This window comes from Phaethon aethereus (assembly GCF_964289735.1).
Source record: "Phaethon aethereus genome assembly, chromosome: 3".
NCBI lineage: Eukaryota > Metazoa > Chordata > Aves > Phaethontiformes > Phaethontidae > Phaethon > Phaethon aethereus.
In genome coordinates, this window is record NC_138576.1 from 105,860,101 (window position 1) to 105,880,459 (window position 20,359).

General features: G+C 38.2%; 1 protein-coding gene across 1 annotated transcript in view; it reads right to left on the reverse strand.

The window, feature by feature from the left end:
- USH2A (usherin) overlaps window positions 1-20,359 on the reverse strand; it is a gene marked incomplete at its 3' end in the record, with an annotated part of 396,540 nt that overhangs the window by 68,042 nt on the left and 308,139 nt on the right. The window contains exons 50-57 of the mRNA XM_081997162.1: window positions 15,288-15,511; window positions 12,678-12,888; window positions 12,085-12,282; window positions 11,325-11,483; window positions 9,347-9,541; window positions 2,042-2,149; window positions 1,314-1,497; window positions 459-616 (exon numbers count right to left, since the gene is read on the reverse strand). Coding sequence (XP_081853288.1) covers window positions 459-616; window positions 1,314-1,497; window positions 2,042-2,149; window positions 9,347-9,541; window positions 11,325-11,483; window positions 12,085-12,282; window positions 12,678-12,888; window positions 15,288-15,511 — 1,437 coding nt within the window. The remainder of the gene's footprint in view (window positions 1-458; window positions 617-1,313; window positions 1,498-2,041; window positions 2,150-9,346; window positions 9,542-11,324; window positions 11,484-12,084; window positions 12,283-12,677; window positions 12,889-15,287; window positions 15,512-20,359) is intronic.

Below are 20,359 nucleotides of genomic sequence, written 5' to 3' on the forward strand. Positions count from 1 at the left end.
TGTTAAAGGAGCTCAATGTTGTATACCTGCAGGACAAATGGACATTTTAATTGCCAGAATAGCTATCAAGATATCATCAACCCAAAAGGCTGGCAGGTTTCCCTGTCGATAACTCAAGTTGGTCTGCACAGAAGGGAAAATTTATTTTCAGGGTAATTGTTTTTGTTTTCTTTTTCTTAATACTTGCACTCAATAACAGTTTACAAGATCAAATTAACATACGGATTTTTGATCAGCTAATCCTCACAATACCCATGTCAAGCATATAGGTCAAAATTATTCAAATAATATGTCTCTAGGAAACAGCAGCTTTAGATACTGGTTATTTAAATCACACAAACACTAAAACCAAATACGAAGAATAAAAATATCAGAATGATTCAGCTGCCCGCCTGAATATACTAATTTTTCCATCCTTTCATCTTGCTACAAAGTACTACATAGAAATATATTTTTACCTGGCACATCCCAAGCTAGAAATATAGAATACGCATCAATTACTGTGACATTATATGGGACATGAATTTTCTCTGGTGTTCCTACTGGTGTTTGTATAACATATTTATCACTAGTGTTGCTGCCACCCCAAGTGCTGGCTTCCAGCTGGTAAACATATCTGCGCAAACACAAAAAGATCAGTAGACACTATGGTTAGAAGCTATAGGCATATCAGTAATAGAACATTTCCATTTTCACCAATTTTAAGTGAATAGACTATACAAAGGGTACTACAAATACTGCATTAGTGAAGATTTTCACCTTTAAGGTTTCTTAATGTGAGAAAAGTCTTTACTTATCATAATACTTTTAATACTAATATTCACATTAGCTTGCATAAGAGAAAGAACTATTGACCCAAAAAGTGTCAAAACCAATTTCAGAATGGCTTCTATAAAAATATCAGCAGCTGCTACTTTTGAGCCAGTGTGTTCAATATCCACAGAAACATTATAAACCATGTGCAGTGCTGTCTGCCTTATAAAGACTTAAATTTTTCTAAGTATATTCCATGAGGGAAAAAAGCAACCAATGAGCCACCAACAACCACCTGAGGAAATGAAAAAAACCTCCCCCTCTTTGAATCAGAATGACCTTTCTCAGAAAACGAAAAAAAGAGAAGTCCTTTAACTGAGGCATTCCAACATTTGGAAGCCTCCTAAAAGTGCTCTACCAATTTTTCAGTAATTAAGTAATATTGTAAGAAATTTTTCTTTTGTTAAAAGAGTAACTTATATTTTCTACATTTCACAAACACATTTACATATATCTTGAACACCTTTCACATATTACCAGCGGTCTTTAACATGCCTTACCTACTGTTAGGCTGCAGGTTAACATCTGTGAAATTCAAGTCTGTACTGCCACCCAGGAAAATCTGTTCTCCCTCACGAAATAATCGATACTGAGTAATGAGTCCGTTGCATTTCTTTGGTTCATTCCAGTAGATTTCCACTTCTGTTGAGCTGACTATGATGTGATGAGGTTTTGGCCATACCCCTATTAACACCACAATGACAATGTTTTAATTTTATGACAGAAATGTAAAGGTTTTTTTTTTTCCTTTCCCACAGTTTGTGCTGTTGCTTTCAGCAGTGTAATGAAAGCATAAAATATTGCCAGAGGATGACAGAATTTAACACACTTTCTGGATTTATCCTACATCAAATACAACCAACTAGACATGGTACGGATTAATGGAGAACAAGGCCAAAGGCTGCAGCCTTTACATGCCCCTTTGTCTCTGCATATTTATTTGTGCTTTAAAAAAAATATGCATCTGCTAATTATAATCTCGCTAATTTAAAGATGAACTTGGGGAAATAATTGTCACAAAATGAAAGTAGAAATGCAGTGTTAGGCAGTCAGTATAAAGAGTGTGTTAAGATAAAAATACTCTGAGAGAGACAGATTCTCTTGTATAAATTTATACATGATAGCTTGATGGATGATGGTGGAGTTTTGTGCCTTGTTAAGCCATCAGAAAATACAAGTCCATATGACCATCTCTTTGCAGTTCTACAAGAATGTCTTCTTTCCTTACCATGAGGAGCAGCTTGTAAAGTTTGACCTGAAAGTGGTTGGCTAGAAGCACACCCAGCAGATGTGCATGCTGTAAGCATGAAGCTGTAATTAGTGTATGGCTGCAGACCTAGAAAGAGCAAACAGAGGTTAGACTGAGATTTTGACATCAGGCATCCCAAGAATTGTATCACTACAGAGAAAGTCACTGGACTTAATGTTCACTTTTAGCAGTTTTGGCAGACATAAAATATGAACCATTCTTATTTTACATGTGAATAATACTGAAATGGTGAATTCTTGCTAATGTAGATATATATCCTCTATTAGTTTAAAAGACCTGACAAGACAATGCAGATTGAATGTGTGTCTATGCTGCAATGGATCTATGGATGCCCTCATGTAGACACATCTGAATTACCTTCAAATCAATTAACTCAGATGGCACTTGCAGTGTAGTAACAACAGTCCAGAACTCAGCTCAGATTACCATATGGAAATTTACCCAGTCTCTAAGGTGGGTTTTTTGGTTTGTTTTTTGTTTGTTTGTTTTCTTTTGGTTGGTTGGCTGGTTGGAGTTTTTTTGTTGTTTCGTTGGGTTTTTTAACCTATGCTTCTGCCTGCATAAAATGGTTAAAAATTAACTGGAAAGCACCTAAACATTCTTGGCACAGATATAATCTCCATCGGCGATAATGGCCATAGAATTTCAAAGGTTTCCAACAGATGAACACCTGAAAGTGTAATTGCTTAGAGTTTTGGACTTGAAAAGCTGAAGAGCCTGTAATGTTTTGAGAATTTATTACAAATATATTTGCAGTAATAAGAAAAGATAATAAAGTACTCTCTAGCTTGAACACGAAATCTTCTACTATGTTGCAAACAAGTCCAAAGATACTCTGTTCCTGCCCCCTTCCCAACCTCTATTTGTTCAATTTTCCCCCCTATTTTTTTCCTATTCATTACAGGATTTCACTATAAATGTTATAAAGCAGTTAGAAGCAGGATTGACAAACAAGCCTTCCCCATTACAAGATATTCATTTTAGTTACTTGTAATTTTTTAAAAACTCATTTTTCAGCTCGAACCTTCTATGCTGGACATCCTTGAGTGAGACTAAAAGAGAATATATTGCTTTGACCTTTCCTTGGAAATTTTCAAACATCCTTGTACTGTGTGTCAACGACTTCAGATTTGACACAAAGTTGCCTGCAGCTTAAGAATTTGACTTTAGAACTCCTCATAAAATTGTACCAAAAATTTGTTTAAGATACTAAGCTTTTTAAATAGCCATTTCTGCACACCCATTAAAGTCTTCTTACAGTTAAATCATTAAAGATGCAGACCTCTGTGAGCCTATCTTGAACACCTCGGAGCTCAGCTTTAGCTGCTGATCAGCCTGCCTCACAGACCGTGCTCCAGCTCAGGTTACAGGGTCTTTGCTAAAATACTCTTTTGGGTATTTCTCAAAGTTGATCTTAAAAATTATATTACCAGGCACAGAGACTCAAAACCTCCCACTTGCGTGTTTTCAAGGACCCTCTTGTTAACACCTCATAATACATTAAAAAAAAGTTCCTGTTCTTGAATGCAAAGGGGCCAAACAGTACAACCACAAGAAGCAAATTATACACAAAAACTCTGTAAAAATACTAAGATTGCAATACTGAACACTCATAAACCTGGAAATCCCAGCATTAGGCCACTGTACAATATGAATTGACCCCCTTTGTATACAGGCTCTGTGGCACAAGTCCTGTCTAAAGTTCCCTCCAACATGTGGTCTCTGGCCTGCCTAATTGTATGTAATTTGAGACTTTTCCTGTAGTGTCCACCCCTAGAGCATATAGTTGCTTTACTAACACCAAACCAGCTGAGCATTGCAAATGGCTTCATACAGTACCAGAGGAATAACAAAGAAAAACAAAAGGAAAAGAAAGATCTATCTCTTTCAGAAACGGGATGCTGACTCAAAGAGACTGACAGAAGCAAAAACCTCCCTGGACCTGCCAGGAGGCCATTTGGGATGCCTGGGACCTAGCTGTCAGGAGTACCTGGTACTGTGCAAAACTTTATATATCCAAGCACAACCAGTGCCTGCAGCTGCAGCTCCAAGAGCTAAGGAAAATCAGGCCCCAGGTCTCAGGCAGGGAGTCCGGAAAATGAAGAAGATGTGGTTATGACAAGCTGTGAAAACTTGAGCTGTGCGTTCCTCACCACAGTCTGAACAGATATGAATGCCCAGCTGCCTCCATCCAGAGACAGTCTCTCCCCCATGCCAGCTTCACTGTAGCTTTCTAATCCGGCATCCCCCAAGGCTCATGAGACCTGCCAGGGCCTGTCCCACCACCCAGCTGTGGAGTAGGGCAGGCCCAGGGGCCCCGGCACTTCCCTGGGGATGGGGCTGGGCTGGGATACAGGCCCGCGGGTGGGCCCGACTGGCAGGGCCCATGGCCAGGCAGGGTCCATGGCTGTGTCGGGGCTGGAGGGCAGCACAGTGGCGCTCAGGGATTGAGGGCAGCAGGCGGGTCTGAAATGGCTCCTGGGCCGGTGGACAGGGCTGAGGGAAGGCCCCAGAGGGGAGGCTGGCAGCAGCTCAACAGAGAGCTGATGTGGGAGCGCTGCAGCAGTGGGGCCACCCTGGGTGCTGCCACTTGGCCATCCTCTGCCCCTTCTCCTTCCTTCCTTCCTTTTGGCAAACAGTGCTGCCAGGCCCTCAGCGAGCCACATTTTATCCCTCAGGGTTGGCACCATCCCTGTTGCTTCCCTCGCTGTGCTCCACATCCACACGAACTTCAAGCTTGTGCCTCCCTGACTTCTGCCAGGCAGAAAGGAAATTTACAGAATCACAGAATCACTAAGGTTGGAAAGGACCTTCAAGATCATCAAGTCCAACCGTTAACCCAACACCACCATGTCCCCTAAACCATGTCCTAAAGCGCCACATCCACACATTTTTTGAACACTTCCAGAGATAGTGACTCCACCCCCTCCCTGGGCAGCCTGTTCCAATGCCTGACCACCCTCTCGGTGAAGAAATTTTTCCTGATACCCAATCTAAACCTCCCCTGGCACAACTTGAGGCCATTTCCTCTCGTCCTATCACTAGTTACTTGGGAGAAGAGACCAACACCCACGTCGCCACAACCCCCTTTCAGGTAGTTGTAGAGAGCGATAAGGTCTCCCCTCAGCCTCCTCTTCTCCAGACTGAACAACCCCAGTTCCCTCAGCCGCTCCTCATAAGACTTGTGCTCCAGCCCCCTCACCAGCTTCGTTGCCCTTCTCTGGACACGCTCCAGCACCTCAGCATCGTTCTTGTAGCATCCTTTAGCTCTGGGCAGACACAGAATGAGGACCATCTACACCATGATTCCCAAAAGGAATAGACCTACCAAACATAGGAAAAGCTGAGGCAGCAGTCCTACATACAGGAGCCTTTTTTTTTTTTTTTCTTTTTCCATTTTATTCCTCCCTGGAAGAGGCACAGCACAAGTGCGTGGCTTTGTGACCTTAATAATGAACTTCCAATGTAGCTTATGTGCCTAATTGTAATTACTTCGAGAACAATGCAATTCTGTGACAAGAAAAAAAAGTCTGGGCAAGATCTTCGTTTATAAACAAATCCTTGCTTATAGCCAGTACAAAGATATTTTAATTAAAATATATTACAACCAAACAGAGAGAAAGAATAAGCAACAATTATCTAGAAAGGTAAAATACTGAATGGAAGACATGCAGGCTGCTTACAAACTGAACAAGATGTGAAGGAGAGAAAATAAAGAGATAACTCCGAGGGACAGCCCTGGCTGTAACCTAATCATGAACTGAAAGAGAAGAAAAATCATCTGAACACTGCATATAAAAGTAAGAAGGGAGAAAATGACAGTTGCAGACTAGAGAGAGGCAAAAGCATGGAGGAAAGCCAAGTATTTAACATTTCAGGATAGAAAAGATTACTGTGGCAACAAATTACTTGAATTCCCCTAAAGGGAGTCATGTTCACTTTTAAAGGAAACATGCATAATAAAGCAATACTCATTTACAACTACACTTTAAAGAGAAAAATGAGCATTAAAAAAAGAGCACATGGTTTCACTAAATTTATTGGTGAAATTCTGATACCTGATACCTCTAGTCATACATGGAGCAGTCACAGCAAATTTTTATCTAGATTATTAAAGCTTTGCATTAAACGTCTTGTCTTATGCATGCTTTGGAAAGCTCTGTGCAAATCTATGTATGTGATTAATAATAAAAATAACAAGTAAGATAATCTTGAAACATAAACAGCATTTTGCTTTTCCAATTCCTCTACTTGATTGTTCACTAGAGGATTCCTCTCCTTACCTTTTCTTTTTTGGTCTATTACAGTGGGAGTTTTTTTAATTATTTTTTTTTAACGTAGCAGTCTATTTTGTTATTGCATCATTTGTCATTTGCCGAAAGGATGTGAAACAGTGTTTTTTTTAAGAACGCATCATTCTGTTAGCCAAATCAATTTCTTCTTACTTTCTCTCCATTTGTGGGTATGGCTCCAGCAAGGTCAGTAATTAGCTCCCAGGGTAACGCTCCTGGGCCTCGCCATGGGAATTTTACTCAGTAGGATGTCAGACTGCTGACCACAGCCTCACACAACCCCTCTACCCCCAAGAGTTTCCTTTAGGTAAATATTACTAATGATTTAGTGCTGCATGGAGATAGAATTGACCAGTGACAACTTCTCTGTATCTCTTCAGGTTTCACTACCCTGAAATAGAGAATATGTTCAGATGAAAGAATTTCAAACCATTTAGTCATAAGGTATTTCTTAATATTGTTTCTTTTACTAGAATAAACATCAATGATCTTGCTTAGCTTTTACCTAAAGATGATCGATCCTACAAATTGTCAATAAATATTGCTACTATTCCTACTTGGAATCAGTGTATTAAAAAGGGGGAGTTGAGAAGAATCTTTGCTATAAACCCACCTGCTGCTGCTGAAGAGGGCACTCTTAGCTTTCTGTTACAATTCCCCTAATTATTTTCTTCAGTCTTACCCTCTGCCTGGCCCCCACTGCAAAGCATTAGCAGGCCCATTTGTAAAGTAGTAGTAACACAAAGTGAAACAATGCCATAACTGTCATCCAAATTGTTCTGTACAGGGTAGTGGAAGTGTTCAGTAATAAATGATATAAAAAGGTCTTTTATTGACAAGCTGCCATGTGCTGTTTGCATTAGAGAATATGAGAAGATGATGGCTGCTGCCCCTAGGTCCCAGTGGCATTCAACTCAGTGAGATAGCAGAAAATGCTTCAGTTTGCTTAAAGCATTGATAACACCTCTAAATAATTAACTGAGGACTTCCTGTCTTCAATTACTTAATGCTTTTTTTAACATCTTGAGAGGATTATAAGCAATTTATGGATTTCACATGATGAGCACATTCACCGCTATTCCCACAAAGCATTTGTGGGATCATGTTTCCAAAGCTTTGATGTAATTAAAAATAAGCAGCAAGACAATGGTGCAGTGGCAAGGTGCTAGCCTTCTTGTCTGTTGTTTGCAAGACCCTGGATTCAAAGTCTCAAGAAAGACTAATGCTACAGCTTCATTAATGTTCAACTGTTGCTCAGGGAAAAGCATACAGTTTAGGGGGGAAAAAAAAAAAAGAAATAAATGAAGATGGGAAAAATCAAAACACACATCCACAGGGAATAAGACATTAGTTCAAACATTTGGATTATGTATGAAATAAATTTGGTTGTTTTATCTTATTCTTTTAATTTAGGGACCAAGAATTATCCACATTGCTAAATCATTGCCATGAATTCCACATTATTACCGAAGGAAGGTCCTGCAGAAAACAGCACAAGATTTGATCATGACTGTCAGGAGGGACGATCACTTATTTCAGCCCTGGCTTAACATAGCAGCATTGGACAGTGGCTTAACAGAACAGGCACACAAAAGGTAAAAAGATCCTTGTTTCTCAGGACGTAATTTCATTTCCTCTCCCTTCCAACTGGTAAGAAAAACAGTATTGTTTGCATTAAAATCTCAGCTATTTTGGAGGTATAACTGCCTTTTGGGAAGGAAATGGGAGCATGAGAAATATTCTTCAATGGGTTTTATAAATCATTCCTTGTTAGTAGGTGTTCTTCAAAGTATAAACTTACAACAGCAATTCTAAAACATGTACCACCAACTGGCATATTCTAGTTAATATCTCATGTCCAGAAGCACTGAATATAGAGACAGGCGCAATATAGAGTTGATGAATTTCACACTTGAGCATGATATTGTCAAAGAGGAACAGCAATCCTTTACTCCTCTGTGAGTGACTACAGCAAGGACAAACTCTTTTAAAGCACTAAGGGATCCACTCTGACTCAGGACGTATGCTTTGAGGGATGGTTGAGAGTGCCATATATGCTATATAGGTTTTATGTCCCCTAAGTCAACTTCTGCTCTTTGGGTGGCTATCATATAGTGTGTATAACATATGAACCTCTAAGTTTCCTACTTGGGTGGAAAAAAAAAATAGGAAAAATTAATGTATTTATGAATTCCTAAACATCATAGATACAAGAATTTGATGAGCAACCTGAGGTCAAAGAGTGAACAGAGACGTCCCAGAATGCTCATGTTTCCATTTTGTGTTCAACAGAAACATTACTAAGAATAATTTTGCTTCAGTGTAACATTCAAATATAACTAAAAATTGAATATGTGAAAATAATACATTTGAGGTCTGAGTCAAATCTTCCCCCAAAATCTGTTGACTTAAGCTTCTTTCAGATACACACACAAGTGAAATTTCACCAAGTATTTAGAAAATGGTTATAAGTAATATATGAGATTATAAACAGAATCCAGGATCTTTCCCTTTCTGTCTTCCTTTCCTTTTTATTATGTCAGGCATAAAGTACTGGATCCTTCTTGCTCCTACACTGCTAGACACTCACAGCAGCACTTGCGACGGTCGACTGCATTACCGCACATTAATGATGGTAAAAGACAGAGTTGAATCTGTGTGAAGGGATGGCAAGCCTACACAGAATATCTGAGACCTTGAGCACACCACAAAGCTCACATCTTGAATTGAGCTGGATAGATTTATTTTAAAATTTTGAAATAAAATCTATTAGTAGTCTAACAAACAGCATGCAGAAATGAAAGAGATTGAGAAAAATATATTGAAGATATGTGAAGTCATGATAAAGCATTATAAACTGTGCACAGTACTGTGGATTTAAAAGTTACTGACGAGTAGCATTTTTAATATGTAAATACTGTCTTCCATCTTAAGGACAGGACATTAGCCTGTCAGAGCTCTGCATCCTTACCTGATACTGTGTGCTGCATTCTGCTTGCAGCGCCAGTGTATATAAGTCCTTTCCCTGCTTGACTGATCTGGTACTCTCTGATGATACCATTTGGTTTCTTGGGTGCAATCCAGCTTAAATGTAATGCTGTTGAGTTCAAAGCACTGATGTCTGGTGGTGGAACACTCTCTGGGACTCCTTGGACAGTGACTGCAACTACCTGAAGACATATGAATTAAACAGCAATTTAATGTAATAGTACACTAGATACCATGATCAATGAGAATGTCACTTTTGTTTTAAAATGTTGTTTGGGCTGGCATATCATTACCAAGGGCCTGGAGAACTAGTTACTTTTTTCCTCCTTTTTCACAATGAAATCTGACCTTGAATACATTACATAAGTCTATGTCTACAATTTATCACAACAGGTTCACCACGTTTTAGCTGCTGCATATAGCACAGCAAACTGCATGGCTTGAAAACTCTTGCTAACTCTCTTCCATATGGTTTGTCAGTGTCTCTGCATTTTAACTGCCTGATTTCATATATTTTAAGTACCAGTAAACATGGGGCTAAGCCTCCATATATCCCATGCAATCTGAACTCTATTGTAGTTATTTGCAACTCCATATTTTTGTAAGGAAACCAAAGATTTTGAAAGATAGAATAACTTTGCACTTACTAAGCTCTTTCCACAAAAAAAGAAGAAAAAGGAAAAAGCTAATTTTCTACTGACACATCTCTACCATCTCCTACAGAAGCATTTCCAAATTACAATAGTTTAATAAGTGAGTCAGACCTTTTTCTCTTTGAGAATCGCTTTTCTTTTTCTGTTATTACCACTATAAAGTATTTATATTATGCTGTAAATATAAAATGTGCCCTCTATAATATATTGTCTTAGTGCATTTGGTGGAATCAGTCCCTGCTTGCAGACTACAGTGTTTACAATAGTAAACTCCTTAATTACAGACAAGTGAAATATCAGGATTTATTAGCTCAGGCCAATGGTTTTAGCAACTGTGCCTATATAGCTTCCAGACCACAGCTCTGTGTGCAGGTAGAGGACTATGTGCCTATCTCCATCCCTCTGCATCAGTGTTTCTTTCTCATACTTTTGGCTGAGATTTGCACCAATAAGAAGAACATTTAAACAACTGGGGGAAAAAAAAAAGATCAATTTTTCAATCCCATAGGTATTATAATTACAAAGCACAGCCATTATTCCTCACCTCTGCCCCTAAAAATTCATTTTCATAGAGGCAAGGATACTATTGTGAAAAAGAGGTCACTTAAGAAATAGTTTTTCCAGATGATGAATAAGGTTGGTACTTTGCAGAATAGAAACTTGAGCTGGTTAAATAGTAATTTCACCAGCTGGTGAAAGGCATCCGTGATTCGAAGTTATACAAGAGGAAATGAAGCAGTGACAAAGGGAGGGATGAGATTCTGTTTACTTAAAACTGATGCAGAGGCAGGCTATACACAAAGGGGGTGTAAAACCTGAAGCAGGTGCAGACATGGAAAGCCACTGAAGGGCAATATAATGGAAGGAGGTTCTAAATAAGAAGGTTGTTGAACAAATTGATAGACTAGAGCTGAAGCAGATAAATGAAGAAATACCATGGAAGAAGAGTCTATAGACCTCCTAGTGAGAAGCAAAGACTTAATTTCAAGGCTTAAAGAAAGTGTGTTTTAATATTCCTTATTTTAGTCTATCATGTGCAGCTTTCTCTTTAACAAACATCAGTTCCTACAGTGCAATTTCAGCTTTGCCAAGACTGAGAGATTCTGCTTTCTTCTTTTGCTTGCTTGTATCAACCTTAGGTTCCAAATAATCACCTGTCAGTAGTTGAATCCAAATAAGATTATTGATGTTTTTCACCTGCTTACTCAGTAATCATCACATTTTCAAATTGCACCTTTCCAAAAGCATTTTTATGTTACCATACTGGCTGATAAAATTCTGGCACCAGTTCCATAAAGACCCATTTACTAACCTTGCTGCTGTCTGCGCAACCAGCAACAGTACAGGCTCGCAGCTGGTATGAATATTCTTGGTATGGCTGGACACCACTTGTGTCTGTGAAGCTCATTTCTGTTCCTCTAAAACGCTCAATTCCATTTCGGAGAATGATATAGTGAATAATAAGACCTATTGCGAAAAGAAAGTTTTCCCTTTTGTTAGCTGAGAAATCCTGTGTGATGGTATATTATAATAACCTACTCTGCACACAGAAAATATTAAATGAAATCTCTAGATGACCGCTGTAACAGACAATCATCCTCTTTAAACGGCTAATGTCAATTACCAGCTGCTCTCCTCTACCTCCATATCAGCGTCTCAGTATTTCTCAATCTTAAGACAGCCATGCCAAGTTTTCTCACTGTTTGAAAATCATAAGCAAGATTTCCTGAAAGAAACATAAGTATCACCCACTTCTCCCCTGCCGCTGAATCCCCAAATATTTTATAACAGGATTGTGATTTTCTGATCATATTGCCAGTTATTTGTAGTAACTGTTGTTAAAAGAGGCTTCTGGGCTCTGCTTAGAGACATAGTAAATTGTCTTCCGTGCAGTTAGACTCTACTCTTATTTGCAATGAAAATGATCTCAACCTAGAGCAAATTCTTCTTGCCAAGTTTTGGAAGACGTATATTTCAGTGCCAGTGATTAATTAAGAAATAGTTTGTGATTTTTGGAACACTGCCAGTTGAGTGACAGAACATACTCTTTTTTTTAACATATCAATACCATTTGGTTGAAGCGGTTCCTCCCAGTTTAGAAGTATCATGTCTTCCCGGTTATCCACTTTGGCCCATTTTGGTGGACTGACACCCTGTGGCACATCTTGCTTAGTGACAGCTCTGCTAATTTCACTGAAGCCTCTTCCATAGCTGTTCCAAGCAGCCACTCTGTACTCGTATGTGATAAAAGGTTCGAGGTTCAGGTCTAGAAAAAGAAAGTTACGTATGGATCATCTCAGTCTTATCAAAATACAAAATAACTTTTATTTTTTTCTGTGCCTATGGGACTACTTCTGTATATAAAGACAGATAGATATGGAAGTCATTCCTTTAGTCAGGGCCATTTTCTGATGTAGCAATAGTTCTATCAACTTCTGTGAAAGGAGGTTTAGACTTTATGTATTTACTGAACTTCTTGTTACTCATTTCATTTCCATGAAGATACTGCCCTGATTCATGGATTAATTCTTATAGAATGCTACTTCACTACAATTGCTTCACATTTAATTAGAATACTTGATAGCACTTGAGACATCTTTTTCTCCACAGCGAATTAAATACACTAGCAAATCACCAATCTGATATGCCACTTTTCCTTACCTGTAAATGAATACTGGTTTGGACTTCCTGTGTAGACAGTCTCCTCTTCAGCTGGACACACACCTTCCCTTATCTCCTTTTCTGTAGCACCCTGTGAACCTTTTATCCACGCACAGATATTCTCCCTAGGATCAAAGTCACACTTTCCACAATGTGCTGTTGCCTCCATAGATAAAGGGCAAAGGATATTAGCCTTGCATTCTTCTTTTACCTAAGGAATATACATGCAATTTTAATATATTTACTGCATCTTCCTTTCTTTACAGATGCTTCCGTTAGTATTTCTCTTTCTTTATACAACATACAAATCAAGCAACCACATTGAATACATGATATTTCTAGCATATGGGACACCCTTTCAGCCTTTGGCCTGTCTACTGTCTTTTGTCATTAATGCTTTTATAATCCTTTCTAAAAGAAACACCTTTTTTTGTAGGGTCCCTGCATTAAAACATCACAAATGTTAACCACTGGAAGCCCACATGGCTGGGTTTGTTGAAAGTAAAAGAGTCTATAATCAAATGAGAACAAGATTTTATGGGAGAATTTGAACATTCTGCTCCTGCAAAGGCCAATATCCGTGGCAAATCAGTAGCAAATTCCCAGCCCCTCACACAGCTTGCCAAGTACACAAGAGGGCTCTGTGCAATTCCTTGGCAGCTATCAAGGCTGAGAACTCTATCCATGGGTGATATAAATCCTATCCACCACCACATCATTCCTAAAAAGCTGTTTTGCTGCAATAAGAGGACCTCTGCAAACGTTGATGCAGATATAAGATTTAACCCATAAAGAACAATTCACAGAAATAGAAATATACACTGAACATCCACAAGTTTCCATCAAAATTCATGAAATAGTATTTTTGCCAAACCATAAGCCAGAGAGCAATAATCCTCATAAAATATAGGTTGTTGCAGGATGAAAGGTACTGCAACGTTTGCTACAAATATTTCTGCCCATTAGGCTACAAACTTTAGAAGGAAAAACAAACAGATTATATCTAATGCTTCCTCAATTCACCTATGGAAATTAGTTTGTTAGCTGATTAGGAACTTTAGCTAATTTAATTTCCCAAACTTGGCACTTTCACAAAAATTATGTTGTGATAGATATCAACATAAGTTGTAGGATAGAGATGAAGTGGATTTACATACAAAGTAGCTCCAGAGTATGTCTCAGAATATCAGTCCTTTTAATATTAGTAAATCTATACACACCAGAAAGCCAGCATTGCTATCTCTTTTCTACTGCGGGTAAGTGAAATACAAAGCGCTTCTTTTGTTTATACATTATACCTAAGGCATGGATCTACAATGTTATCTACCAGGATTCATTAACCTATTCTCAGCCATTCTTTGCCTTGTCTGAACTACTAATACAGTGCATTGAGGAGCTGTAGCTGACTCATCACAACACTTGGATTTTCTCTAGGAGAAAATTATTCAGTCTGAAAATGAAATGACATTAAAACCTTGACATGAAAAGGAGAAGATGGAAGAAATATTTGTGTATTAACTTAGCAGATGAATGAAATGGATACAGGAACACCTGTATGTGGCAGGATGAGGTCTGTTTTTCTTTTTACTTTAATCATAAATTCCGCAATATCTACCTGATTTCCATATTGTAGAATTCACAATATCTAACCCTCTTTCTCTCTCACCCACTTTCTCCCTCTCTAAATATAAATATAAATCAACAAAAACTTATATAAAATAATATACATATGTAAAAAGTGTTTCCATCCTTTGAAATGTTCATTTTCTTAAACAAAAACTGTAATAACAGTTGACAATATTTTTACAGCTTACGTATAACACCAAGATGCTAATTCTTGAAGATCTCTCCTGAATTCAACTGGACTTGCAAGACCTTGTGGCTTTGAAAGTATGGCCAAATTGTCTTATGCTCATACCTATAGTCACTGGCCACTCTCAGAAGAGATGGAATTAGCCTTTATGGTGCTTAGTTTTTCTCTTACATTAAAATAAAGTGAAAATAAACTGTATAATTCATTAGGTGCGAAAAGGACCAAAAATATAGTACCCTCACTGCTGCTAAAAGTTATACAGGGACCTATCCTAGTACTGCTGAAACTTATGCCAAAATTGCCACTGGTTTTCTATAGGATCAGGGTTAAGCCCCTCAAGAAAATATCAATTGCTTTATTTTTGTTTACATATTTTTAGGAGGTTAGGTTCAATTTGGGCAGGCAGTATAAATTGAAATGCAATAGCATTTTTATATTTCAGAACTGGCCACTTCAATTTCCATTTCCACTTAAAGAACATCATCAGGAACTGTGGCCACAGAACGGAAGCTGGCTATACATGCCAGTCTTGTTAGTATGCCAGCTTTTAGCCACTGTACTAATCTGAAGTGCTGGGCAACACTTCACAGAGGCAGCTAATCATTATTAATTCCTTTAGAATTCATTGCAATAACATCAATCATGGTGAACTCATTCGGTATTAATATGGATGTAATGTGAAAATGAATAATGCACACAAGAGTTTTTATATTCCTATTTTAGAAAAATAGTTATGAACAGTGTATTTCTCTTCCCATCGTCAAATCAGAGCTACCGAGAGATTTTCTATCAATTACCTTCATCATCATTCCAGCTGAAATCTTGTCAGAGCAAACATATTTCAAAGGATTATATCCAACTCCATTACAGCATTCTTCGCTCTTTGGAATAAGTTCAGTCTCACAGCATTTTACTGGCACTTGGTCATTCTTTCTAACATGTGCTAGGAACTCACCACTGGAACCTGAGCAGCATATGGTATCTGACATATTCACATATTCCTGCCCACAACAGAACATCCCTGAAATGAACAAACAAAAAAAATATATCTGAATATGAAATGTAAGTAAATAAATAAATCGATAAAGAAAGGAGAAAGCTCAGAATGCAATATAGCTTGGCATAAAACCATCAGCAGCTGGAATTGCGCAGATTTAGCTAAAGTGAGATTAAATATGGACGTGAGGTGACTGAAGTAAGCGTCCTGACTTCTAGACCTGCTGAAAACAATCAAGAATTAGAGGAATAAACAGGGATGCCCTACAATCAACTTACACCATTGCTGAACTTTTGTAAGAACCTTTGCTATGAAATACCGTACCACAGAACAGTGCACAGCAGGTCAAAGACAGACTGTTGATGAAAATTTCCTGTAGAATGGAGAAATGGAGAAAGCTTCTCCATGTACTTTCCAGTCAGGTCTCATTCACCCTCCCTTACACAGGCAGTCTTCCAACAGTGTATCTTAGTGTTCCAGAATTTCATTTTCAGTTTCACGTTATAGTTTATGTTTTAAAGTGGGGGTTCATACTAGGGACGTAGAACTGAATGGGTGACTTGCCAAATATGCATAGTGAAGCTTCAGTCATCTGATGCAGAGAAGTGCTCTTTAAGAAGTTAATATCTAAATATAATCTGCATTTCTGTGGTGGAATTGATAAGCTGCCAAAATTAATTCCACAGCCTTTCTTCTATTTTTAATAATTTTACTTTAAAATTAAAAGCCGATATAACCAGTGTAATTTTCCAAATATTCACATGAATGAGCCTGCAACTGTGAAATACTAGCATTGAACCCCACACCATTTAAAGCACATGGTAAATTTTAACTCTGAAACAAATGCTACAAACACCTCTGTAATTGGCAATGAAATAAATGTTATTACTAATTCAGCTAGAAAGATATCACACAAAAAAACAGGGCTGTGATATACCGTTACATCTATAAAGTAATTTGTATTTGACATAATGTCTGTGGTATGTAGACATTTAAAACATATGCAAAAATGGCCACTTTTCTCACTGCCATTTATTGCAGCAAATCTCTCTTTAGGAAGTCATACATAATGAAAATTACTCTTTAAAGGCATGATCTTGCTAAAGCATTCAGAGCATTTCATTCCAATCACTGGAATGACTCAAAATGATGATGTTACTTGTATATTTTACCTATTTTCAGGGCTGGTTTCATTTACAGAAATCAAACTGTGATCACAAGCTTTCCAAGAGGTAACTATTTCCCCCTGTGCACGCCTTTTTTCCAAACTGTCCTTAGATTCTACCAATTTTGAGAAAAGAATTAATGCAGAAAATTACTCAATTCAATACTAATAAGCAACTCAGACAGCCCCAAGGGACTTTTGACAGGCAAACTAAAATTTTGATAACGAACTGTTTTTCTGTTGAAACAAACAAGGCTGTATTCTTCCACTGTGAACCTCATCTTTGTTTAACTGAATTAAATTTTTCAGCCAAGATTTCACTCGCCTAACAAGAAGTGACTCCCTTTCTAGTTTCTTTGGTAAACCATTACTTCTTTAATTATTATCAACCTTGTTCCAGTGTGATAAATTGCTAATTACTTAATACCCTAATCAGCGTTCATTCTTTGCACAGATAAACTGTGACAGCGCCATTAATTTAAATAGTAATTTCACTTAATGGCCAGAACGGCACACCAGATTTTTATGCAGCATTTTCTGAAGACTGCATCCATCACTGCAATATTCTGACATAAAGATGTCTGACGTGCACTAACTCACTTAGGGAGAGCAGATGTTGCAGAGCAGAGTTTGGTAGTAATTCCCATAGTGCATCACTTCAGCATGAATGAGCTGCAAAGGCAGAGGTAGACAATCTTCTGAAACTGCATTGCATAGCCTCTGACCTTTGCTTAATTTATCACATGTAGCACTTGACTCCTGAACCTTGACACCTCAAATGTACAATTTTAAATATGCTCCAAGAAAAACAAAATAGGACCATGTAATACTGATGGATTGATTTGCCTGCTAAAAATCACTTTATTCGATTGCTTAAGGATCCAGAAATTCCTATAAAGCCTTGCTGAACTCAGCAAAATACCAAAATATGAACTATTTGTTTGGAAATCAGCTGGAATGTGTGTGTCATGCTTTATATATGTATGTTTCATAGGCACATTATGCACTACAGCAAAAAGAAAATCCATGGGCTGGAAAAGACACTTCCTGTTAACAGTGATTTCTGTCAACAATTATTTCATGTTCATCCCCAGCAACTGAAAAAATTTACAAACATAGCTGAGTGATGAATTACTAATTTAGTAAATCTGCAAAACCAATGCTTTCAAAAGGGAAAAATGAGTATTAAAAGGCTTAGCCTTTGCAGCCAGAAGAGAGGATCAACAAAATACAGAGCCAGTGTACATTGCAAACTACTCCAAAAATCCTTGGCTTACATGTGGGTATTGCAACTATTACAGATCAGGAACCACAACAGTACAAAGCATCATCTTTCATGCATCTGGGATGTCAGTATAGGGCATTTTACTGTTTTTTTTTTTTTTTTTAAAAGAGAAAATCCAAGAGTGGTTTTAGCCGACATTATCCTTGAGAGCCAGAAATAGACAACTTTGGATAATCACATTGCAGCAGTGGAGCTCAGGACATGTGTATACAATGGCATCACTGCCAGCCTTTGCCAGTAGATGTCTCTATGGTCACCCCACTAAATAAGGCCAACAAGGGGCGAAAAATAAAACCTAAGAACATAGAAATTAAAAAAAAAAAAAAAAGAAAAAAAGAAGAGCAATCTGAGATGGACAAAACATCTCTTTTTGCAGGATGGACTCTCTGAAAAAGGTATACAATGGCAAATTAAAAAGTTCTACAATTCAAGCCCTTAAACCAACATTCAGTGCAAACCTGGGTCTAGATTCTGCAGAAACATCCTGCTTTCAAACTGGTCATGCAAAAATAAGACTGTGCACAAGGCTTGCACTTTTCGTGATCATGTTTTTCTTGTACGATTTTTTTCAGGGAACTAAAACTCCCAAACAAAAGCTTTAAATTGTCACTCTATTTTTAACCATGGCATTCATTGCCAACTACAAAACAGAGCTTCAGAAGCATTTCAGCTTTTGCAAAAAGCCACCCCTGTTACCTCTTCCCCTTCTAGACAACGAGAACAGATTTACAATTACCATATTCTTGCAAAATTCTACTTACCCATTTGCCAATGATAGGTAAATTATGTTTTTATGTGAGAGTATTTTTTCCATTAGAATCATTATAATAATAGGGATAGGGAGCAGGTAAGGTTTTTGTGCCTGGCTTGTGCATTTTCATGATGTATTTAGCAAGGCTGAATTACTCTAAGAAATTAAGCAAAAACCTATTGAGCATGATGTATACAATAAGATAAGAAACCACAATCTAGTCTATGCTTGATGGAAAGAATACGATCTCTTTTCAACTATGGCACTAATTCATCTTTCGAACCTGTATTTGTGTTCAGCTCTATGCTGGCTCACAGCATAAAGTCCTCACAGAAAACCTATGAACGATGAAAAAGCCACTGTTTTCTTTTTTAATAGCCAAAAAAATGTCATCCTGACCCATTCTCAAGAAAAATGGTATAAATGATAGAGGGGTATAAAGGTTTTTTAAATATATATATTTAAGGAAAAAAAACTGTTAAGAATACATATATACTGAAATGAAGAACATAACTTTCATCCCAAGATACCTGTATTACACTCCTACACAACTCATCTGCCCAGAGAGAGCAGTAAAAACATAAACGCTACCCCAGCAGTTCTGTTCCAACAGCATCTGTTAATTCACTCCATTTATAAAATACATATTGACAAAGACAACTGAACTGGGACCAGGGAGATTTGATTTGGTGTGAGAAAGTCAATTCAATGTGATTTTGTTAAAGGGCTCCTGCAGGCAAATAAAAGAGTTTAAGTAATAAAGTACATAAAGAGATGTTTTATGAGCCAGCCCCGTCTTGTGGCAGGCACACAATGCACTGCTACGCAAGAAGGCCTTGTTCAGAGCTGGTATTGTGAGCCCTGCGCAGGCGTTGTAGATCAGGCACAATTAGGGATCACAGTGAGGGGGAGCTAAAATCGCGCAAGCGGTGTTGCTCACAGCATACAGGCCATGTGTCACCACTGGAAGGGAAGGATAGTATAGAGACCGCAGGAAGCGTTGCAATGGCTCTTCTGATTAGCCCTTCCTGGCAGTCATCACAGGCTAGGGTGCTTCTAATACCACAGTGGCTAAAGGATCCAGTGAATACAAAAAAAAGCTGAAGACAGAGCTCATTTTGGGGGGGAAGGAGGAGTTCTTAGATGTTAAGAACCTTAGTTGTACAACTAGAGGCTCAAACTGGCACGCATACGGTGGAAAGCACTGCATTACTCGTATTTGTACGGCAAGCACAACTGCGTACTAAAATGTTCATTATTTTTCTGTTTTGAAATCGGGCTCCCCTTTGAGACTGCAATTGTTTCTGGAGTCTTTTTGTCAGGCTGAGAAGGCCTAAGGCTGATGGTATATAATTTGTCTAATAACTGTGGAAAGAAAAGACACATGAAAATACCTGAATAGGTTTGTAACAATACCTCCAGTCTCTGTCACCAGCTAGTCAGAGTGTGCTTCATGAGGAAGTAGGGTTCAGATTGTACCTCTGAGCGACGGCATAATTTCCTATTGTGTGTAAGAGATTAATGGGCTACACCAGATGAATAAGTGACTAGTGCTACGGATTAAGTTTTGTTAAACGGCAGCAGGTTTACCCCTACGTAGATACACAAGTGAGGGACCTAGACTACCAAGCAGATAGCACCGTAACCTTCAATTTCGAGGTGACTAACCCC